The 24,641-nt window shown below is 40.3% G+C and overlaps 2 protein-coding genes across 12 annotated transcripts in view; both read right to left on the reverse strand.

Annotated features, from left to right (window-relative positions):
• Positions 1–164: 164 nt before the first annotated feature.
• On the reverse strand, positions 165–20,049 carry ppp6r3 (protein phosphatase 6, regulatory subunit 3). Of its 11 annotated transcripts, none has more exons than XM_030366496.1 (26): positions 19,838–20,049; positions 17,553–17,737; positions 16,813–17,043; positions 16,444–16,630; positions 15,917–16,054; positions 15,584–15,649; positions 15,258–15,370; positions 14,634–14,747; positions 13,558–13,684; positions 13,004–13,156; positions 12,661–12,819; positions 11,900–11,964; positions 11,312–11,427; positions 11,008–11,093; positions 10,652–10,738; positions 9,998–10,044; positions 7,978–8,032; positions 7,384–7,514; positions 6,743–6,858; positions 6,074–6,275; positions 5,587–5,684; positions 5,131–5,323; positions 3,552–3,569; positions 2,136–2,243; positions 1,847–1,918; positions 165–1,535 (listed from the first exon to the last, which is right to left on the reverse strand). In XM_030366496.1, exons 3-26 carry the CDS (start codon positions 17,037–17,039, stop codon positions 1,484–1,486), a joined length of 2,730 nt encoding a protein of 909 aa, XP_030222356.1. In that variant the 5' UTR covers positions 17,040–17,043; positions 17,553–17,737; positions 19,838–20,049; the 3' UTR covers positions 165–1,483. The 11 variants fall into 11 exon arrangements, with proteins under 11 accessions (XP_030222356.1, XP_030222354.1, XP_030222349.1 ...); XM_030366494.1 differs by having other exon boundaries at positions 5,131–5,326; XM_030366489.1 differs by having other exon boundaries at positions 5,131–5,326; positions 9,998–10,077.
• A 1,277-nt stretch (positions 20,050–21,326) lies between these two features.
• Positions 21,327–24,641, reverse strand: part of lrp5 (low density lipoprotein receptor-related protein 5) — a 37,367-nt gene continuing 34,052 nt past the window's right edge. Inside the window, exon 29 of the mRNA XM_030366466.1 lies at positions 21,327–24,641. This exon is cut by the window's right edge and continues 637 nt beyond it. The gene's annotated coding sequence lies outside the window, so the exon portion shown is untranslated.

Raw genomic sequence — 24,641 nt, forward strand, 5'->3', positions numbered from 1 at the left:
ACTCAGATTATAGCACTGGATCCCAATTGTAAAAGGTTCACGCCCGACTCAAGCAACGGTGTTCACAAATGACTGCCCTTTAGATAAGGTGGTATCTACAGGAGATAAACACTTTAGTGACGTTAAGGAACACATTAACTTGAGAGAAAAAAAAGCACAACAGCAGAAGTAAAAGAATGATTTATTTCACAAGATATTTATTTTAGTTACAAGTTGTGGCCTTGTATTTTTCTTTGAATCACTTGTCCCCATAAACTAGTCTTAAATCGTAGTGCCCATACGAAGGCACAATCCCATAGATCAACTCCATGGAACTTGAATTTTTTTTTACATTTAAAACTTAAGTGCGGACATTTCTTCTTCTATTAACACCTGCTGAATGTATCTAAGGGATGCCAACAGTAAAAAAAAAAAAAAAAAGTATACGGAAAGGTCTGAATTCACATTTACCATAAATTGTCGAGCTTCTGGACCCTGCATCGTAAATCGACCAAATGTAGCAAGTCTACATGGAAACAGGAGCAATTTGGAATTGTAGAGTTTTCAGACACACGAGGGGGGGGGTCATTTGGAGTGCTGTACAAGTCGGTGAGGGGGTGGGAGCAACATCAGCTACCGGGCCCACTCCCATTCTAGAGGCTGCACTTCGACACTGGCCACGTTCCCCACACTCTGCTGTGAATGTGACATGCATAAACGATAACCTGTGGATGCCTCATTAGTATCACAACATTACCATCATGTAACTTCCATAATAAAATAAGTTAAAAACTATACCAAAATGGCTGGTCAAGTATGACTTAATGCAATAGAATACAAGAAAAAAAAAAAAAAAAAACATTTACAAATAATACCTGTGGCAAAATAAACCTTTAAGTAAATAGTTTTTTGTAAGTTTGTTTCAATTGTAATCTCAGAGGACTCTTTTGCTGACAGCAACTGGTTGGCTTCTGACCGTGGCAGCCTGTCAACGTCGGTTCATCCGTCAGCTCATGCGGGGCTTGGTGACAGTACATGAGAATATTAAAAATCATCTAGATTTCCATTCCTTAGTTATTTATCTTCCCATTACTGTATACCATTTCTTTTCTTTTTTTATAAAATATTTTATTCATACAATCATTTCTTTTACTATAGCAACATCATATTACTTTTTTGAGTGGCAAGAGATCAGTCGCACATCATCACCTCATAACAACAATAGTATATAAACAAATGAAGGAAAAATCCTTTCGAGTTTGTCTTTTTTTCTTTTTCTCAGTTCTTCATGTTATAACAGAGTGTGTGGTACGTGTAGTTGGTTGGGTGTGGTGTGTGTGGGTGGGGTGGTGTGTGGGTGGGGTGGTGTGTGTGTGTACTGTGTGCGTGTTTGTGTGGTGTGTCGCACTGGGCTGAGCCTATGGAAGTATTGCTGGTCCTGGTGATGTCTCTTGGTTTGTGTGATCTGGGAGCAGAAACATGGCTGTTCTGGGGACGGGCGTCCTCACACTGGTCCCTTAACGTCGACCTCCGTGGACGCCGGGCTCACGTCCGGCCTTCAGACCAACGTGAGGAGGAAAAGAAACACCGATTTGTGAAACATCAGTTATGCACTCATTCTATATAGAGATAATATATCAACAATGATCAGTTTTTCATTACATACATATTATATACTGTACATAATATATGCAGTATATAAGTCTTTTTATATACTAAAAGGAAATGGATCGTGAACTTTAGGTTTTGGTCTCCTTTCAAATATACTACGCTGCAAGAAAGTACTTTCGTCTAAGTACATAATTTTTATTTATTTCTTTATACTTAATTCTCCAAGGAGTTAATCGGTCCGTAGTCTAGGACTTACTTTGGCTCCTCTGCAGCTGCCGTCTCTGAGGGGCCGTTGGGGACCTCAGCGGGGGCCCAACTCCTCTCCCCGCTGACGGATCAGACATGGCGGGAAAAACAAAACCACGATCAAAGAGGAGACAACCGTGGCAGGCGGCCATGACTGGAGAGTGAAACGGGTTGCATTCAGAATGGGTGAACAGTAGCGCCCCCAAGTGCACATTCAGTGAAACAACACGTGGCCCTCGTTGTGTTGGCCAGAAGCCACCCTGTTGAGCTGTTTATTGGGCGTGAGCGTGGAGACCCACCTGGTTTTGGGACAGGGGGATGACGTGGTGTTGGGGCCGGTCCTCTCTGGATCACTATCCGCCGCTACAGTGTACTTCTCCTCCGAACAAACGGCTTTCTCTTCATCACTGTAACGGGCGTCGGCAACATGTTACTACGGTTGTATGGAGGTTACCGTGACCATGAAACCCTTCAGCACACACACAGATGCACACACACACGTAGGACTTGTACAAAAAAGACCCAATGAACACGCAAACTGAGATAGTGAGTGAAGACGCATGCTGGATGGAATAGTGGATTTCATAAGTGTAAAACAAGAGGTGAACAATGGAGGTGTTGACAATGGAAGCTAGACCACGAAACAAGGAAGGTGCAGCGCAAACATCCAAATGTTCAGCAAATAAAAGAAACGTGGAGTTGTCTGGGGTTTGCCCTTTTTGGATAATGTTTTGATTGGTCCAACATTTCACAGTGCCAGCCATCCAGTCTTGCTTTTTATAACCAGCACTACTATAAACTGGTTAAAGCACCAAAATACCCTCACTAAACTCTCTAAAGTGTTTGTTTCACGTGCTAATCTCATGGTTTATTGGCCCAATTTAAAAATAAAAAAAAACAATAGGAAACAACGCCTGCATTAACCGTGTTTCACCAGCGATGCTGCCGTCCCTGGGGGTTGGGTTCTTTTGTAGAATTTGACCATTTCTCCATTTTAAGATGAGATCCAAAACCACCAGGTGGTCAGAGCGAGAATTGTAAGTCGTGAACTGAAGCCTTTAATTGTGAAATCAAGAAAAGCTATAGTGATGCCAGAACAAACACTTAATTCATGTATAGGTATTCAGACCTTACTTGACATTTCTGTCATATTTGCCTCTTCAGCCCTGGGTGTTTGTTTAAATAAACACTGTTCACTCAATTGACTGTAATGATGAAGAGCATTCGCCATAATGGACAAAACATGCATCTGCACAAGATGAAACAGGAGCATTATCAAATGATATTCCCAATTTGAGCCAGATTAATTCAGTTCATATTACTTTAAATTAACATTGGAAATACTTTACAACTTTTTCAAAATCTGAGCACCTTTCAGTATTCAAAGTCAACCAAAAACTTTATGGGTTAACAAAAGCTTAACCCATAAACATGGGTTGAGCATTCATATTTTCCTGTAGTATATGCTTTGGAATAAGAATTCCCATTCATTGATTTTCAACCAATTAACTCTGATTATCTATATGATCCTGTAGGGGACCAATACGATTCTTGCATCCCATGCGAGGTGAAAAAGACACACCTGGTAGAAAGACATGCAGTATGGAGGGAAAGATGAGCAGAAAATCAAAACGAAGGGGAGTGGGGAGAGTTGGATGAAGATGTTACAACAAGACACCACAGCTGCAGGTTGGGGTCAGAGTGGCTGTACATACCGATACGATTTCAACACCCTGAGGAAGAGCACACCCACAACGCACAGCAAGACAGAGAGAGAGGGATAGAAAGAAAAAGAGGAGAGGAAGCTCTGCTTGTAAATGTCAGTCAACAGTCAAGCATCCAGGTCTTACGACAGAAGTTGTTAATGGCTCACACATAACTTGGACAGGGCATCGGCCACTAGGGGAGGGGGGGGGGGGATGCGGAGGGTTATGGTTTTATAGAGTTATCTTTGTTGAATTGGAATTCAGGTTAAAGACACTCAATGGGAATGACAAAAACAGACAAGTCACATGAAGCCGATTCAAATGTGCAGCTCCCCAAATGTTGGCATCTTGATTTGTTCTATGAATGTTGTGTGAGGAAAGTCTGATTCCTACTTGGATTGTCAAGTTTAGTACTTATGAATTGAATTTCTTTATACACCTCTGCAAACAGCTGTACCTATATTTAGACCAAACTGAACAATATCCAAATGGAGGAATCTAAGTGCAGGGACAGCCCCTCTTGGTGAAACACAGGTTTTGTATTTTCCGATTTATTGCTTGATTTAGTTGCAGTTGAAGTCACATGCCACAGGTTCTATGGCAAATGACTTGGCATACCATTCTGTTGAGCCAGTCTCCCCCTTCATCACAAAACGCATCATACATCTACAGAAAGGCTGCCAGAGGTCCGGCTTCACGCCTCCATCACCTTTCAACTCTGCATCTGCTACTTGTCACTGTCTCTGCCCCTCTGACAGACAAGTGTGTCACAAATATGCATATTTTCTGAAATCAACACGTTGACCACTCTCTAACTGCATTCCAACAGTACTGGAAATGATGGCACAGAAATATTGTATGGCGATTAGGACCAATGGCTCTTGTTGGATAGTCAGACTGCATTTGAACTGCAGGTTTTAATAACAATTTGCTGCTGAAATGTACTGAAGCCACTACAAGTTCAATGTATTGCAGAAGAGTAATGAGAAGATATTCACTTTAGATCATTTTACAACAAATTAAATAGCTTTTAGAATTGCATCTCACTTGCATAATGTTATCCATTTTCAAGTATAAAGGTTAAGTAATGAACAAGACATAGAACGAATGCAGCTTTATCCTCAAGATGCAACTGTGATAAATTGGCAAAATATACTTAATCGGCATATTAACACTGAAAGGCTGGTCACGTTTCTTTACGGGATACCCAGGAATCTGCCCTTACAAATCTGACAGATCAAGCCTTGGAAGATTTCTTTAAAACAATTTGTCTTTACTGCTAGAAAGATAAAGCTACAGTATAGAAATTAATATTATTAATTTATGATTAAGTATATTAAGTATTAGATCAATGGATAATCATCCTACACCGTTAATAAAGATCCAGAGAACAAAAAAAATCTATTTTGTGTATTACCCAATACACATTTTATAATATTCTGGCCATTCATACTAGCTAACAAGACCACCCTTAATCGAAAAGCACAGATTTACGTTATCTGGAATATTAAAGCATGACTCCACATGTGTGAGTGCCATTCTAACACCATGAAAGGCCAATCGGTGCCCATGAGGCCACTGCTCTAACCTCTTGAAGACTGCCGTCTCAGTCTTTGCGTCCACCGTGAGGCTGAGCGTTTCCTTCATGGAGCCGTTGATCACCGTCTCGGTCACGCTGCGCTGCTCGCTGGCCGCCTCCTCCTCCTCTGCCTCCGGGCTGCTGAGCCTCTGGGCGGGGGACGACAGCGGGCTCTGGTTCGCCGGTGACCACCCGTCACACTCTGCTGGGAGAAGAAGACCCACAGGTTCACATGGACACAACTGATGATCCACATGTAGGAACGGCAGAGTAAAGGTTTCAATCACCCTTCAAATGATTCAAAAAGTAATGTTACACTAAGGACATTGACCTTTCTGGTAAAACAGGTGATAGCGTTTACTATTAAATGTATGTCAATGCCTTGATGTGGGGAATTGGCATTGAAATGAGGTGTGTTTGCTGCTGGCCCTGTGATTTGAAGGGAGTGTTCAGATGATGGTTCACCTTCGGGTTGCATGGGTGCGTTGACTCCCAGCGGGTCCATTGTCTCCACGCTGGTTTCCATGGCTACAGGAGAGTTGCATCTTAGAGGGTCTTTAGGACTTTGAATAGAAAAACATACCAATTAGTTACATAATTGAGTTACTAATTACGAGAAGCCGTGACAGTGGTGATTACTAGGGCTGATTACGCTTGTTATTTTGATTAATCCTTCAACAATGTTATTGTTTAAAGTATAAAAAAGTAAATACAAAAGGTGGAAAACTGGCATTACTTATTGAAACAGATAATGCAACTCCAAATCAAATAAAGTTTATCAAAAAGTGGAGCATTAGGTAATTTATGTTGTGCCCGCAGCAATTCAATTCCGCGGCATCACGTAGTTGAAATGAATTTACCTTAAAAAGAAAGATGTGCTGATGCGATCGCTAACATCGACAGCCCTAATTATTACAGTAATTATGAACCAGAGTAGTAATCAGTTGCCCACCTGAGATGGGGGAAGTTGGAGAAGTCGGCCCAGCTCGTCTCTGAGTTGGAGGGGGCAGGGGGGCTGCTCCAGGCTGCACCGGGGACCACTGGTACGGAGGAGGAGGGGGGAGGTGCAGGGGTGCTGTTGGGGCTCGGGGCGGGTGCAGTGGAGTTGCCAGTGTCCATGGGGATGTCTTCAAAGTTGGCTGTCCACACAGGTCCTGAAAAACGTAGACTCAACTCTTGGAAACGATACACACAAACTACCATTTACATAAAATAAATTGCAATGCTGGTCCAGTGCCACGTATTAAATTGGTCTGAGTCGGAAAGACAACGTAACTGGTCCAACTTTTTCGCAGGAACGGACTTAAGGTGGCAGCATTGTTCAAACAGAAACTGGTGTTGCCCCAAAAAAGTTGCATTTTTTGGCCAGAAAATAAAGGAAATTAGCAATGCTATGATTCATGCTACATTTTTGTTTAAGTGACACATAAAACGTCTATACTATATTATTTAGACCTACTATATGAAGCATTGCGAACAATATCACATCAAGTCACATCAATTACGATTCTTTCATTAATTTGTTATGTGGCAAGACAAACCAATTAAAAATAAGTGAGGTACAATACTCCCCCCGCATTGATATAGTTTATGTCATGACTAAGCAATGAGTATCATGTACCTGTATCCACATCCATTCTGTCATCAGTACTGAGGCCGGGGACTTCAAAAGGATCCCTCTTAACATCTTCCTCCTCAGAGTCTGTGCTCTCTTCACTGTCTGTGCTGCCAGAACTCCTGTTTAACAGACGCATACAAAAGGGGTGTCAGAGGGCCAGCCCTTTTTACTTAATTCTTCATTGTACATCATATCCGTTGTTTTCATACTTCAGATGACATTGGTGAATTGAGAGGACACAATATGTGGATCATACATTTACTGGCAGTGAATAACATTTTCTTAACTTATGCTTCAGCCCATTCATCCTAAAATCTGCATGTTTAACGTGATCAGCATTAATTAATTTATATTTTATTTAAAATGTTTCCCCCTTTAGCAAACTGCAGGTTAGTCTTCACAACCGACGATGCGCTTCCAATATTGGAACATGATTTGTATCATTTTAAACATGAACTCAACAGTATTCATCGACCTCTGGGCAACAGTACCCATGTCTCGATATCCCTAAACCCAACCTAGCACCCGATGCCGTGTTGAGAGATCATTGTGTGTCCACGCATAAGGGCTTGGCTAGTCATTTGCAGAATTCATTCATAATTTCCATGAGCAGCCATTAAGAGTAAATAAGATGAGTGGAAGACCTGGGGCGTCTCTGTGCCTCTGGAGCGAAAGAGACATCTTTTTCATCCCAGATGTCTTCTTCGTCAGAGCCAGCCTCTTCAAACTGCTGGATCTTCTCCTTGCAGCGTGCCTCAAACAATGCTATGTTGGCCTAGGAACAACAAACAAGTGGTCACACCGTTAAAGATCACACCAAACTCAGACAGTTTGTGAAATTAATTTTCCTCCGGTTCCTATCTTGAGTATGGCTCGACAACGGGCCAGTAGGAAGAAGCCGATAATGGTCGCTTTGTAAAAACATTTCTGCAGTCTAACATCCACAGCAAGGGTTGATGGGTGGGAAACCCTATCACACAGCCAAATTGGTAGCTTACTCCGAGTCAAGGCCATAATCCCAGACAAGAAAAAAGGTCTTATACTACAACTATTTGACCTTGATGTATAATTATTAATTTATAAATAAGATGCTTTCCCCCCTCCATAAGAGTTGAAAAGGCAAATTACCCTAATTATAGAGCAAAGCAGTGATAATTGAACATAAACACATTTTTTTATATTCAGTCAATGCCATTTACTTTCCCCTACAGGTAATGATCCGTAATATCGATACTTACACTTTCATTTGTATTCAGTGAAAAACTGATGTCTGATATTCTATCAAAGGGAATACTGCAATGTTAAAGAGAACAGAGTTTAGTTTAGTTAGAAACGTTAGGCATAAACACACATGACAACATTCCAACTCCAGTATTAAATGTCTACTATTTGAGGAACCTCAGGGCTACATTTATCTTAACTCTAAAGTGCAACATAAATTCACACATCTTTTTCACTTGTCTGCTACTACTATAAATGATAATGTACCCTGTTGTAAGACATTACATTTGCCATACTAAGCAAAATTGTTGTAACCTTCACAGCATAGATACCATTACGACATTAGTAAGAGTGTCTATCCCATTAAAAAAAAGGGGGAATTCGAACAAATCCAGCTCCTCTGTTATGATTGGCAAGTGGTCACACAGACAGCAGTGTTTCCCCCAGTACGGTGTTGTTAAGGCGCCCGCCATAACAACAACAATAGGGCCCCGCCTTGACTACCAATGTATATTAAATTGGTAGTCAATTTAATATACAATGGGACTACCAATATGGTAGTGTATATTGGTAGTCCCCCCCTGCTTCTTGACCACCTTGACTAAGACATTATCTGGGGGAAACACTGGACACAGTCTTCACTCCAGAGACAAACTGCACTAAAAAGGTGAAAATTAATACTTTAGTTAAAATAGGTGCAAATCTAATGGTTATTTGGGTAATAGCAAATTAGTTAAGCAGATTAGCGTCCTCTTAAAAGAAGCAGCAACTTGCACGCTGTTAACCTGGTAGGAGATCATACCTTCTCATGAGGAGATGTTGTGAGTGACAGCTCATAATAGTCAGTTCAGTTAATGGCCAGATTAAAAGATGGAAATGTTTTGTGCAATGAGAGTTGTTATCAGGGTGTGTGGCCATGTGCAGCAAGGTCATTCACCTATGTTCAACTATAAGGAGGTTGGATTTGCTGGAATAGGGGATAGGGAACAAGCCCCTTGCCCGCACCCCCCCACCCCACCCTGTAAATGATGCGAGCCATCTGCATCTGCATCCCGTCATTGTGCATTCATGACAACTTTCCAACGAGACAAATGTGTCTTATCTTTTTTTTTATTTTAAAACTCTGAAGTTAATTTACGTGGTCAATCCAGACAACACTGACAAAGCTAAAGATCAAATCTGTTCATCAGTTCAGAGAACTGTGACACAGCTCTGAATATAAAACGTTTTACAAGTCAAAGATTGTCACGAAAGCTGGTAAAAGAAGCTTCTATACTTCAGGTCTAAAGACAGTAAAGAAACGGGCTCAAAGAGACTACACCTAATTCAACAAAAGGAATCCCAGATACATTTATAGACAGTTACTAGTCTCTCATTAGCACCCACAACAAAGACCGCAGACTTTACCCATAACCATTAGCTAGGTTTTTGGAAATAAAGAAAAGGGACGGCATACTCAATCAATCACACATGAACTGTGATTTACCTGGATATTTTAATCTTCCAGGATATTTTGTGTGACCAGAGACTATGCCACAAAATTTAAAGCAATATTACAGATCTATGAAGACAATTTTTTAGGTCACAAAAGGTATTTGAAGTCAAGCGATATCGATTGACGTAAAGAGCAATACTCCTCAAACTATCTACAGGACTTGTACATCAGAATGCAATGATTTTTTGTTGGACTGTGCAATTCTAAATCACCCATGCTCATGTAAACTTTGTTTTACCACTTCTCGAATGAGAAACGGCTTTGCAAGTTCAAAACTTAATGACAAATGCTTTCCAGTAATCAAAAAAACATTACTACTAACTTAATATCCAACATTCCTATGCTGCTGTGCTTCCAACAGCGACGTCACGATGTACAAGCCCTATATACACACACAATCAAAATCTGGAACCATTAACCACTGTGAAGACCCAATTTCAGTGGGGAACCCTTTCCTAATGTGTTCTGACAAGTGTACCATCCCTTTTCTTGTGACAGCAACAATCAGAGGCACAGTCTAGCCATGCAGGATAAGTACTCACTCCACAACATCGTCCTGGTCAGCAAACTCTTCGTCATTGAAGCCGAACTGCTCAATAAAATTGGACGTCATTTGTTGCATCTGATAATCAGAAAAGGCCTGGCAAAGCCCAGGACCAACGGTAATGATATAGTCTTAGCACTACACAAAGCTGGAACTGAATATGTAATGCAGGAGATAACAAAGGTATGCTTGAATATGTATTAAATACAGAGAGCTAGTTCCATAGGGTTAAAATAGCACAACATAACAGGCATGCAATAGTAAGGTGCCAAAATGCTCCAACGTCTTAGTTAGAAAAATTGCTCAGATTTAATTTAATCTTTAGTACATATCACAGGTTAAGTGTGAATACATGGAATCAATTTGAGATTTTAAAATGGACACATTAGCCTTCATGCTTCAACCAAACCAGCTACACTACAAGTTTAGATTAACAATATAAAATGTAGGAGCACATTTACTGGAATAATAGGTGGTAGGTGCATGATAAAAGGCATACACAAAAATATATATTAGGAAGTCCATTAAAGGATTGCTGTATGCATGTATGTATGTCTGCATGCATGTACGCATATACATACACACACACGCACACACATATACATATATAGATATATATATTGGTGTGCACGCTTGCATATGTGCATCTTACTTGTTGTAGAGAAGAGTCCTGGTGAAAGCTAGTGTCTTTAAAGTCCACCTCATCATCACTGGACGAGTGGATGTGGTGCATGTTCACCTGCATAACAAATAATAGCTTTAGTCACTACTTTCTCAGGTACATACATTTTACCCTAGTGTTCATTGTCAGGGAAAAGAGTACTCAATAAGCGTATATTTTCCATAGTCGCCTTAACTGAACCTCAAAAACAAAAAGAAGATCAGATTGCGAAAGTGAATACCTTACAACTTCCAAGTAATTTGGAAGCACAGACCATACATTTTCTTAATCAATGCATAGATGTTTGTGGCATACATCAGTTCACTGGACAAGACTGCACATCTTACCAGGTCAACAGTGTTCCTCTTGTTTGTGTCTGACAGCTGGCCAGAGATGAAGGACTCCCATCTATCTCTGTCTTCCCCTGGGAGCTCTGCGGGGGAACACACGCAGCATGCAAAACAAAGAGGTTGAATCGTGATGAGTCGGAAACCCGGCGAAAACCGGTTCTTGTTTAGAACCTGGTTTCAGTATCGACATCAAAGGTATCTGGCATCAGTGACGCATCTCTAGCCCAAACAATGAATTGGATGTTCGTTGGGAGAAAAGCTGAATAAAGATAAATAAGTTGAGAGGAAAGAAGGTCCATACCAGAGATAATATGTTGAATCTGCGGTCCGTTTGGGCCTTTGTCACAGTTATGAACTATAGAGTTAGATATTCTGGTCAGGTGACCCATGTAGCCTCGCCGCCGGCCCCCTTCCGCTCTGCAATAGAAGACGGAGACACATGTAAGTGAAGATAACTTATTTGTTCCAAAATGCAAAAGATTAAAGTTTCTACCATTACGTTTGACAATTATTAAATTATCACAAAGAACTAAATGTACGTTCAGTTCTTAAGTGGAACCAAATACATCCACAGGCCAGCCAGTGACAGGCTGGTGTTGAGGCCAGCTGTGTTCCTCCATTTGGGGAGGCCATATTGATTCTCTCAGATTTCAAAAATGGATAACCCTGATTTAGAGTCAGAGAAGGTGATAATAACTTTAATCAAATTCAGAACACAAAATAAAGTATATACACACTTGCTTTGTGATCAAAGATGCCATTTGAAGAAACTCAGCCAGGTTTGTTGGCAATTTACCTTTTCAATGATTGCTGATGCGAATTACTAAATATAGAAATAAATTATTTGAAAATCCATTCACCATTATCACAGATATATCTATATACTCACTGTTCCTTTTCGTTGGAGGTCCATGCATCCAGAATTCTCTGTATAAACTGGCATTTTTCAAACAGCTGTTAGAGAGAAAACAAAGTTGAGTCAAGAGAAAAGTTATTGATGGAAATTCTTGTGTGGATCTCCCCACTGGTCACAACTGGTTCATATTATCAGATTTCATTTAAACAAAATAAAACTTGATAAACAAATGTACACATTGACGGTAGTATACCATCTTTTAGATAACATTTTTGTATTATAATATTGGGAAACCACGTGTACATGGTTGACTGGTCGTTATTTATCATTTGCAAAGCCATGAAAGGTTGTAAACTTCTAATAGTTTTAGGTGCCATAATCTCCAAAAAATAGGTCTTCTCTTAAATATGCATCATCATCATCAACATATATTATCAGCTACTATGAAAACAGGACACAAAGAGGAGAAGAGGCGGTATCAACGGGCCTAGGTCAACTGCCTGTACGCGATTGGCTTCTTGCCGTCGCTTCCCTGTCGTCATTGTGTTAAACCAGCCAGTAGCGCGCCAAGGGGAAAAGCCAGCGTGTTGATTTTTCCCCGCAAAAACATATCAGAAGCAGAAAGAAATGTATTGCTCTTCTCCAGACACTGCTGTGCAGGGCAACCTCAATTCGCCGGAAGTATGGGCGGGGCTACCCAGGCTACCTCAAAGGGTCATTTAGACTCCTTGAGGGGCATAAACTATTATGAGATTGAAATACAGATTCGGCCCAGCTACAAGTCAGAGACGTACATGTTTGATGAGGATGCTTTCCCTGGCATAGTCCTGTTCTGCATCCGTCTGTCCATTTGGGCTGAGGGTGGGGGCAGGGGGCATGGCCAGGATCATGGCTGTACAGATCTCCACCTGGATATGGAGGAAGTTGTTCCAGATGTACTTGAAATACATGTCCTGGAAAGAAAAAAACACAGTATTAAAAATGTATCCATTTTCATTACTACGACATAACAGTTACTGCTATAGATATTTATGTTGCGGGCCGACATTTCTTGTAAACCTACCCATCTACCTGATCTGGGGCAAATAAAGCAGTGTCAGTGTGTCCAATGTGGGTTCCACTAACATGGATACTTACTAATATGACCCCCAACGTGTTGAGGTTGATGAGTTCTGTGTTGATGGTGTGCGTGTTGCTCTGCAGAAGGCTGGCCACCAATCGGACCACGTTCAGCCTTGTGTTGCCAACTGGGGGGTCCAACACCCCCCACGTTGTCTTCATCAGGTTCTTCTGTTGGGGTTAAAAGAAAATGCAAGTGTAAGTTAGTACAGTGCTGTTAAGGTTTTTATTCCATACAATTAGGATTCTTTACTCAGCATCACACATCAGTTACAAGTCCATTTCATATAATATAAAAACATCCAGTGCAAAACTAACAACCAAATCAACGATGGAAAGTAACACTATGTGTGAACTTTTTTTTTATTATTTGTACATCTATTACTATTCCATTCTGGATATATGCCAAAGGGAATTCCTGGCCATGGAGTGTGAATGGCTGCTAACCAAATGTACATGACAAATCCTTTGGAAGTCCAGCTGTATATAGCATATGCTTGGCTCTAAATCTATTCAGTATCCCTAGCCAAGCCACATCTGTTTGCCAAGCATTGAATAGTGATCGTGGGTACCTTGGGAGGTTCAAGTAAAAGCTGGTGAAAGTCCTTGAGTCTGGGCCTGACAGCTTCCAGGATGCTGTGGTTGACTGAGAACAGAGGGTGTGACATTCCTGGAGGACAATCCATGTGACCCTCAAACCTGAAACGTAGAAACCAAACATCATTTATCATATTTGACTAAAAACGTATTACATAGAAACACAACCTCCTAAATCACATTGTACACAACACATCCAGAGCTGTCGATCTTCCACTATAACTGCATTCCTTATTATTTTTAATACCAACCCTTTTACAGGTGGACCATTTATGCTTCTTCTTTTTTTCATGCAGGCTGTCAGACTGCCCTGCAGTCTCATCTATACACAGAGTGAATTGTATTTATTTTGCTTAGGCGGTCGCCTTAGTTGTAAAGTGCTGTGTGAAACCCTGGTAGAATATTTTTTACTATTCTTATTATATCGACTCTCGAAATTCGTTCGAACAGCCCTGATAGAAACCCAGCCTCCTTTATCATATCTTATACCACGGTTTGGGGGAACGCTCGATTCTGATTAACTCCTGATATACGGTCACCTGCTAAGTAGTTCCAGTCAAATTGTCTGTTCACCGATCTCAATTAATGCACAAGCTGGCGTATCGTATCAGCCCGTCTCAAAAATGAGTAACCATAGCAACGGGAATGCAGTCAAAGCTGACGCACTAGAATACCTCCCGTTGCCAAGTCGTAGCTAAGGTCCGTTCTAATCACTGGAGTAGTGAACAACGAACCGTTGCCTAAGAACCTTACGGGAGGGTAATGGTTGTTCCAGGAATTAGTCAAACCCTCAGGCGTTAACAGGGAAACAAAGCTTGTTATTGTTTGTGAAAAACGTTATATTTGGATTATAAAACGCATGAAAATATAAATGAACGGTCTCAATTTATTTTCTTTGGCAAGTGACCGTGGTATAAGCGGGACAATGCCCTTCGAGGTGTCCATTATCAGGAATTAATGGACTTCGCGGAGGCGTGGACACCTCGTCGGGCATTATCCCTTGCATAGACTACAAACCTAGACAATCATCATCCTTGTTATTCAGACTTACGCTGGTCTCCTCGTCTCAAACAGCGTGAGGAGGATCTGAATAACGCTGACGATAGCGGATTCATTCTTCTCCTTGTCAAAGATGTTGGCCAACAGTTGCTCCACAGTCTCCTGCCTGATGAGTAGAAATGCAAACAAAAGGTTAAAAAAAACCTCAAAATCGAGCTGGAAGAAATGACTTGATAATAGGAGGACCACAGACAACCCAACTGCAAGTAATACATTTCTCCCCATCACAACTATTTGGCAATGCATGTTAATAAAGCATTGCACACCAACAAATTAACCTAGTTATTGCTTCTGTCCTTTTTACTAGTCTGTACTAGTTGTCACAAAGCCTCTTCCATTCACTTCCCATTTGCTTTCACTACAATCCTGGCAACAATAATGCTGCAAATGAAATGTGTGGATTCAAAAATGCAGGTGGGTGCAATTACATGACTCCCAGTGTAGACTATACACAACCAGATCATAAAAAGCTGCCTCTTGTTAAGACACTGCACATTGTTGTGGGGGAGCAGATATCCAGAATAGCAGATGGAAGTTACTTTATTTCACACAAATTATATTTCTATAAAAAAATACATGCAAAAAAGCAATTATTTTTATATAACCAAGAGCGTACTTCTCCAGTGTGGCCAGCAGGGGGTCTGGATCAGAGCTTCCCTGAACCTGGAACATCTGATCTCTGCTCAGTCTGATGATCTCACACAGAGACTGGGAGGCGTTGGAATGTCTCTATTAAGGCCAAGATGGGCCGTATGAAATACATACATAAAGGTAAATATATAACAATATGAACGTACCAATTCAGACATAGTTCAATCAATGCAGGATATACTAAACCAAACAATGTTTTGCCTGCTGCTTCCATTTATTTAATAATATTGCCATGTGATCAAAACTTTGCCGGAAGGTCATACAATTGTTTTAAATAATGAAATGACTCACGTCCTCGTCCTGACTAGATTGTACCATGTCCACCAGCCTCTGGATTACCTTCTCTTCATTCAGCCACTGCAGTGAGAGACAAACAAAAGAGGATGGAGTAAAAATGAATGTTGGATGGGCCAATAAATACGTAAATAACAAAACACTGAAAGAAAACAATGACATTGCAAACTCAATCAGCCATGGCATTTGAAATGCTAGCGCCACATTTTGAATCAATTCATTGTGGTATTCAGTTTCAGAAAGTGTGATGAGAGGAACTACACTTGCGACTGTGCACTGGCAAAACATACTAGGTACAAACAAGGCCTATATAATAAACCGCCCACGCACATTAAGCACGTCCTGTCTCAGCTGCTGTGGTTCGATGCAGGTCAGCATCCTGAGCAGCAGGTCCATGATCGCCGACGTCCCGATGTGTTTGATAACCAAGTCTACAAAGTCCTCCCGCTTCCGCAGAAACTCTACAATCTGAAAAACAATGCATGCACACAAACACACATGAATTGAACAACAATAAGGTTATTCCCCGTTTGTCTACAATATATATACATGGTATCCTTGCATCCAAATAAACTCTGGGATTTATAACTTTTGCCCAGAGAATTGCCCCACAATATGACTACAAATGTGATTACATTTTATTTAGTATGCAACTGTGGCATAATCGCAATATTGCACTTGAGGGTGTGCTTCACCGTCATTATTGCGACGAGTTCTGTGAGCATCACTGAAGTGCACATCCTCTTGTGTAATATTGCTTAAATCAGTCTCATGAACCAGGGCCTTGTGGTGGCCAAGTAAACATGCGCACAATCACCGTGACAGCCACAAGCTAGGGCCGCTAACTGGGCTTATACCTGTTCTGGCTTTCGCCCAATGAGAATGGAGAGGACTTTGGAGAAGAAGCTGGCCAGGAGGGGATTCAGGGGTGGCTCGTTTTGGAGAAAGCCGTAGAGTTTCATCAGTAGGTTGTCATCTTCTCCCAGTCGGTCATTGATCTGACCCACGTCTGATGTCAGCAGCTCACACGATATGTTGGGGTACCTAAAGAATTAACTCAGAAGTTCAATGCTTGACCTCTTTTGATGCACACTCAAATAAATCATGCTTACATATTTGCCTGAAATGATTAGCAAATGATTTTCTTTATCAATGAAATACTAGTTAAATGAATCAAGCCACAAAATAACTAAAATATGGAATACAATGCCTGAATGCAGCCTTACTTGTATTTGACCTTCTCCTCTACATCAGCATTGGGTTCCTGTGTGATGAAGGTGACCAGGTCGTCCATGCACTGAGGCCTCAGCAGGAAGTCCACCAGCTTGTGGTTCTGAGCCTTGCACTCCTGGAGGACATCTTCCTCGTCCATCACTTCAGTCAACGTCACATCTTCCTTCTCCAACAGCGTGTCGATGTGAGACGTGGTGTGGAGGTCAAACTTCCAAAACATGACTCTAAATGCAGGAAGTCGCACACCATACAATTCCAAGTTACAACACTATACAATCCAAGGAGGACTTGAGTACAATCAATCTTGAGTGTGATTGCATCATCTTTTTCATGAATTACCTTTATACAACATCATTTATATGTTATCCTAAACCTATAGTAGTATAATAGTGGTCCCAGTTGACAGATCTGGAGAGTTCACACTTGAATGGAGGTAGAAAATTATTCATGTGGGTATGGTGATGACTCAATTCAGTATTCATTAAAAGCAAACGTGACATGTGTTTGGAAATGTTATAAATGTTTTTCATGTCCAAATCCTTGTTCGTGAAATCATACCTTCTTTTTATATGAAAGCATTTGGTACCCATACCAGAGCTCTGCGTTATCATTTTTTTGGTATAAACTGTGGTTATTGGATTTCAACCTTTAGATGGCAGCAGAAAATAACTGAATAAAATCAGAGATCGAAGGTTTTTGTATTCCAGGTAACCATTAGCTTTTCCATGCCCACCTGCTTGTGTGCGGAGTCCAGAGACTGGAACTGGGGTTAAAATGAGGAGGCGTGTTCTACTCTTTGGGAGTTGTGGCCCATTACAGGCTGGCTTGCTGGGCAGAAGGTGGCGACAGACAGACACAGCAGCACACATACAGCAGCAGTGGCACCCAGCAGCTCCTCAAAACATCAACAGCAAACACCTGAGAGAACAGTACACATACAGAAAGAGTATAAACCCCAGGAAGATTCTTTTTGTGTCTTAAGGCCACGGTGGAAACGCAGAAAACAGCAACTTTGCCAGATTCAGACAAGAAGTGCCCTGAATGACATACTATTCTGACCCCCCTCTAAAAAAAAAAAATCTCATGAGATCTAAACAAATCCCATAGATAACCTATTTTGGAATAAAAACGGGTTCACTTCACTCATTTGCATGCATGTTAAGACCCTTGCATTGTGTCATCTTGAGATACTGACCAAGTTGAACACGTAATCCTCATATGTTATCTGCATGCATTATAACGTTACGTACATATATTGACTTAAATCTGGATTGAAATAGACCAATAATACTCATCAGAAGTAAATCACAATTACAGCCGGCAATACCCTTGTTCAATTCTAAACATTTGGATATAGTGCCGTGCTGCTTTCATTGGGTCTCTACATAAAAGCAAATTACATGGAATAGAACCGAAAGCCTTTATTGTCATTGTGCAGTATACAACTAAATCAGGAGTGCTATTCCTGAACAGTGCAAAAAGAGACAGGGAAATGGAAGACACAAGGAAACACCACAATGGTAGGACTGTTACAAAATGTTTAAAAACTAGTGGATAGCACTATTATGTCCCTGGTAGCCTATTGAAAATGGCCAAGTTTCTGGTGAAGTACATGGGATACTGAGTGTTTTTTTTTTCCAATCTACTTTAGACTCCATCTGTCAAGTTTAACCTTGGTAGTTTGCACACTCTATGCTTTAACTCCAGAAGATTTCATCTACTAATGACTGTATTTCCGATAACTGTCTTGATTGTTTGCATCCCTAAAGTCTAAAGGCTCTTCGCTCTGAATAAAAAGTAAATCAGACAGCCAGAGATGTTAAGACCAAAGATAATGCCCTTTCTCCCCAAACTATTGTTTAACATGGTTTCTATTGAGTCTTTAACCCACGCCTATCAATCAGTTTTAAGAACGATTCTCCACACCTTTTCAAAACAATGGCAGAGAATCGCACTCGGAAAGGTATATTCAGCTCATATCCATTTGTGTCTCGGTCGAAGCCCATATATTGAGTGGGAAATCAGAAGTTCCTATTAACACTGCCGACCATTTTAACTTCTAATTTCTTAGCCGGATGATATATTTGGATCGTCTGCCAACAACAACAGATTAAATAGTTAGGTTAACTACAGGCAATACGCCTGAAGGTAGTTAACTTCATTGAAGCATAATCCTAACCTCACTTATAACCTCGGGTTATGCTTGTCGGTCTGCTTGTTTTATGCTAATAACATGTTAGTATCTTCAATTTACCATCAGATCTTTATATATTCTACTATCATACATTTTATTCTGTAAGGTTTAATACGTCTAACGTTATTGCTCCTGATGTGAGAACATCGTTGCGTCCCAGATGGTGTGAAGACACGTTCCACCTGCGGCACTAGTGCGTCCAATGTTTACACTCTATGGTAAAGCCATTCTACATCAGAGATAGTCCAAGCTCATTCATAGCATAGAAGATCATAGCCGGGTGCTCCTGAATCATAACTCACTAAGGTTGGCCACAGATCTTACATTTTAACTTCGGTCTCCAATTAGCATTGGGAACGGTGGCCAGAGTCATAATACGCGAACGGACTATGAAAATTAGTCAAACCAACGAACACAGTTAATAACTGTTCAGCACAATAACGTTAGAGTTGCAGGAATCACGTGAAGAAGGCTGCGATATAATGCTAGCGATGGTGTTTGCGTTGACAGCTAGCTCCTGTTAGCTAACGCAACTAACATATAGTACAGGGAACGGTTCAAGGAAATAAACGGTGGACCACAGAAACAAAGCCTTTTCATTAGTCTGACTACAATATGTCAAACGGGGTTGGTCATATTCGCTCCTAAAGATCTAAGTTGCTACAATGTATGTTGTCAAAGTAACCTTTATACTGCAAAAAATCAAGATGGCCAAGTATGCTCCTTGCTAGACAGTTAGCCGTAGCCGGCTATGGAAGACTGTTAGCTAGTCGCCAGTTCTTGTCTTTTCAACGAGAAGTGCATCAACTGGCCAGGGTACCTACCGATAAACAACAGCATACGACACGTATCCGGCATGTAGCTTATTCAACCATTAGCCCGACGCCACCACTAAAGAAACATTGACACAACGCGCGACTACGTTTATAAAAATATATTGTTTAAAACTGATTCTGACGGGCGCGAAAACGTAGATTATCTGAGGGTACTTTTCAAGATGGCGGTGTCGTCAACTTCAGCGACCCCTTCCCCCAACTACAATTTACCTATCAGCCGAATACAGTAGCGCTCTTCGCATTGGTCGAGGACCTGCCACTCAGAGAATACAGTGCCATTTTATTGGCTAAACAGTGTGCCAGTTCACGATAGGATAACTGAATTCATGTTTTAAAATTCATAGCATTTAGTTAATTTGAACATAAAACGTTCACGATAACGTTCACGAAAAAGTGTAACAATATGGCGTTAATGTACTAATTTCACAATATTTAATTTTGTTTAGAATTAACTATAACCAAAACCATTGACTCCACCCATACATTTGGTCGGACCTCTAAATCCAACGCACCAATAGATCACATGTTAACCAGTCCTTTATTAGAGCCAGCCACTGATGCGACAATGAACATTTTAACATTAGACCTCAAATGCATTACTTTTCAAAACATATGCATTTAAGGCTTATTAATAATGTAACTAAATTTTACTCAAATAAATAAATCAAAGCTATATTTAATTGATATTGCTTTAGATTGGGATTGCGATTTTATAACAGCGACGTCTACAAAACCAATCTGTGCTGTATGGAATGTGTAACTTAAATCAGATACTTGTGGTCAATGGTCAATGATGACTGGAAAAAAAGGGACCAGAAATATTGACATGTTGGCATCAATATTGAGATATGGCCTTCAAATAAATGCAATCATAGAGTAGGAGGGTTGGGATACTTGACAGGAGTGTGTGTGTGTGTGTGTGTGTGTGTGTGTGTGTGTGTGTGTGTGTGTGTGTGTGTGTGTGTGTGCGCGTGCCTGCCTGCCTGCCTGCCTGCCTGCCTGCCTGCCTGCCTGCCTGCCTGCCTGCCTGTCTGTCTGTCTGTCTGTGTGTGCGCGCATGTGAGGTTGTGTGCATGTTTGTGGTAGAACTACAACCATCGATCTATGGCCAAAAATACAATATCCTGTTATTTCATGAAATTATTAGGGTAATAATTATTATCAATAATATAATTTTACAAATAAAGAAAACAGAATTATGTCATCAAGTGAGATAAACTTTTATTAAGATTACAAATGTTTATGCTAAGACCCCTTGATTTGGTTAGGTTTATTGATACACAGTTCCCTGTCCAGATTTGTATGGGATCTAATGATATGTCGTTAGGCTACGGAACTAGGGAACCCTAACTAGCAGAACTGTGTGTGGATATGCCTAGTGGCCATTCTACTAAAACAGTAAACATTCAGACTCTTAAACAGTCTGACTGTTCTGTAAACTAACCACCCAGTCAATAAAACAAGTCAACAAAACACATTCTTTAAAATATACCTTTATTATACAAAAATGCTTATGATAAAAAAATCTCAACAATGAGAAGATTTGTTCGAGGAACATAGTTTTACTGGCACAGTGGTTTGAGGAAAATGTTTATAGATCTAAAAGAGTTTGGCTGCCATGATTGCTATTCTAATTAAATGTTACCTATAGCAACAAGTAAATTCCAGCTAATTAGCAGCAACAACCTGGTTACTGAAAAACCCAAAGCTCCCTTCACTTCACACCCAAAAGCAAGACAACTTTTGAAACACACTATAGGGTTTAGGTTTGGAGAAGGAGTCACAGAAAAAGACAGACCAAAGGTGACAAGCAGGACAAATGTGATACATAAAGATCTCTTGGAAAAGATCTCTTTGAATGGTTTCGGTAGCTCCTCTTTAATCTTTAATCTGTGTTGGGTTAAGATTTGGAGGTGTTTGGATACAACGACCCAAAAGAAAATACTCAAAAGAACAAAATACAGAATCATAATTTGGAAATAATTGTCTCTTTCCAAGATATGTAATTATGCCAAATATGCAAACCAAGAACCAGCTAACATGATGACATATACAATTACAAAACACATCTAAAGACCTTTAGAATAGAAACAAATGTACATTAGAAATATAATCTACAATAGATTTATTTTACTGCAAATGTTAAATGTATTTTCACGCTCTGATCATATATTGTATGTGGTAATTGCGGAAAACATCCTGTTTTAAAATAATAGTTGTAACCTTTTTGGACTTTGACACCAGAACACTATTAAATACTATTGAGCTCAATGTTGCTTTTACATATTATACTGATAATGCTTATACAATTACAATGAAGACCACATGACAACATATTTCTGCATCTTCTACAATAGGATGCATCTTTTTGTTTGAAAACTTGCTATAAGAACACAAACTTAATCCAATAAGAACTAAATAGTTTGCCCCACCGATGTTGGCTCTTTCTAAATCAGAATTGACCAACTGTTGTTTTGCCCACTACTAGTGAATGTGAGCTGGAATTAGCACATTGTAACACAGATTAGTGTTATCCTACCGACGATGTGTTGCAATAGTATATACAAGACAAAAAATAAAAAGTTTCCCTGTTCATCCATCTTGAGTTTTTAAGTGCCATGATGTTTTTATCTTTCATCTTGTCTTATAACAGTTGCAGGGATGACATGCTATGCATTTGATAAGTGCCGGATGAACATTCTGAGCAAGTCTTCAAAGTGGTTGGAATCTGGTTGGATACATGCTGACAACCGTGGATCAGCTGGTGTCTGTTAACATCGCTTATTTAGCTTGTGCCATCCTCCACCATGACTTATTCAGCTGGTGACATCATCCGACATGGCTTCGTAGACTGGAGACATCATGCAACATCGCCTAATCAGCTGGTGACATCATATAACTTCGCTTTACCAGCTGGTGTCCTGATATCAATCAACTCACACCTATTGACGCCCACAACATACAATGGACGTTTTATGGAGAGGTTACTAAAAGGCTGAATGCTTTAGAATGACGTTATCCGAAGCCCTCTACATTTGCAGAGCGACCCAAATTAAGCATTTTTAACTTGCAAATTAATATTTAAATAAAAACGTACATATGTCACAACGTACAGACAAATATAATTTTGCATTCTCAAAGATTACTATGTGATTTTTTTTTTTTTTTATGAACCATAAAATAGATTTAAGATCCATTGTCAGAATGAAATTTTAAATTTGGACACTTCTGCATTGTATAAATGAATAATACATAATATATAGTATGTACACACTAGCAGCCAACATACTTAAACAGAACAATGTGACCTGTGGCGATGGGAACAGGTTCTAATTCACAATACAAATTGCTGACTACCTAATTACAGTTATGTACAAACATTACATTTCATTTGGTATTGTTCTGTCATGTAGTAGGGTTGATTACCAAATAATTTTATATGTACATATCTGGTGAAACACATTATCGCATTCGCAATGTCTTTTGTTGAAATTGGCACGAAGGGACGTCACTTTTCAAAGTCCCATCGCTGGCTCTAATCCGAGCCCATCCCAAACAGAAGTAGGATGATGAAGCTTACAGACTTGTTTGTGCGCTGCTGTCACAGTGGTTTGATTTGAGAACTTTGATGCTTCCTCTTTCCTTTTCTTCTACACTTTCAACACATGCCAACCAAGCTGATTGAATGTTGTTCTTTTTTTCAAATCTCTCATCAATTAAAATTCAAGGGACATATACATGTAAAATGTGAATATATTGAAGTCGAAGTACACAGAAGGTTTCACCCATGGAGCTTGTGACGATCTCACCCATCAAACACTCTTCCATAGGCCACGGCGGACCACTGCCCTGACCCAGGACGGTGATACTTCTGTCCCCTACAACACTCACCGTCCGGACCCCATTCAACCACTTCCATCTTCATTTATCTATCCCAATATTGACTGAGATATCTTCAATATGTGTTGATATGGATACATTGTACATAGTTCTCTGCACCACGTCACCCCCCCCGCTGAGAGGATGAAAGAAAGGCTGGCTGAGAAGCTACTAGGGCTGAACGATTTGGGGAAATAATCGAATTGCGATTAGGTTGACCAATATTGCGATTGCGAATTAGTGTGTGATTTTTATAATTTATTGTTGTAAGTTCCTTGTGTTGTGTATTATTCACTAAAAAATAAATATATCATTCTTTAGTATGACCAACACAACATTGGAAGCATTCAACATAAAAACTGCTCTTTTCTTTAGGCCATGCCGATGTGTTGAAATTAATTTATATTATAAACTTCTTTATTCAACTTTTGAATTGTAAAATAAAAATAAAAATAGTTGAATCGTACTGATTTCCAGTCAGTAACGGTAACAAATCACTTTTTTTTTCTTAAATCGCAGCCTTTGCGATTTGCATACCGCGTTCCAATACATCGCGATTTCGATTTGAATTCAATTAATCGTTCAGCCCTAGAAGCTACAGAGATAAATTGAGGTGGAGAAGGGGGCATATGAGATAAAGTGGTAGGAGAAATGGGTGATGATAGGAAGGGAGGCTAAGAAGGTGGACGATGAGAGAGAGTGGGCGGAGAAGCTGGGGGATGGAATGCTAGGAAGAGGTCCCCAGGTCAACCCAAATGTGGAGCAGCGTTCAGCAGCGTGGAGCTGCTGATGACCTCTGATTACCCGTCCTCTGGGAGACAAGGATGCCAGGATTTTTAACACAGTATAAATAATCCACCTGTTCTTCAGCCGAATGCCACTAGGTGAGCAGGCGTTCAGTTTCTGAGTGGAA

The sequence above is a fragment of the Gadus morhua genome, chromosome 9 (assembly GCF_902167405.1).
Source record: "Gadus morhua chromosome 9, gadMor3.0, whole genome shotgun sequence".
Taxonomy (NCBI): Eukaryota; Metazoa; Chordata; class Actinopteri; order Gadiformes; family Gadidae; genus Gadus; species Gadus morhua.

Bases quoted from the DNA above. Each gene is read 5' to 3' on its own strand.
- ppp6r3 (XM_030366485.1), bottom strand. From the start codon at position 17,039: ATGTTTTGGAAGTTTGACCTCCACACCACGTCTCACATCGACACGCTG. The intron at 5,327-5,586 runs GTGAACCATCAT...TTCTTCTCCCAG, and splicing joins CGCACCCATGCAACCCGAAG to CAGAGTGTGACGGGTGGTCA. The intron at 1,919-2,135 runs GTGGGTCTCCAC...CTGATCCGTCAG, and splicing joins TCCCCCTGTCCCAAAACCAG to CGGGGAGAGGAGTTGGGCCC.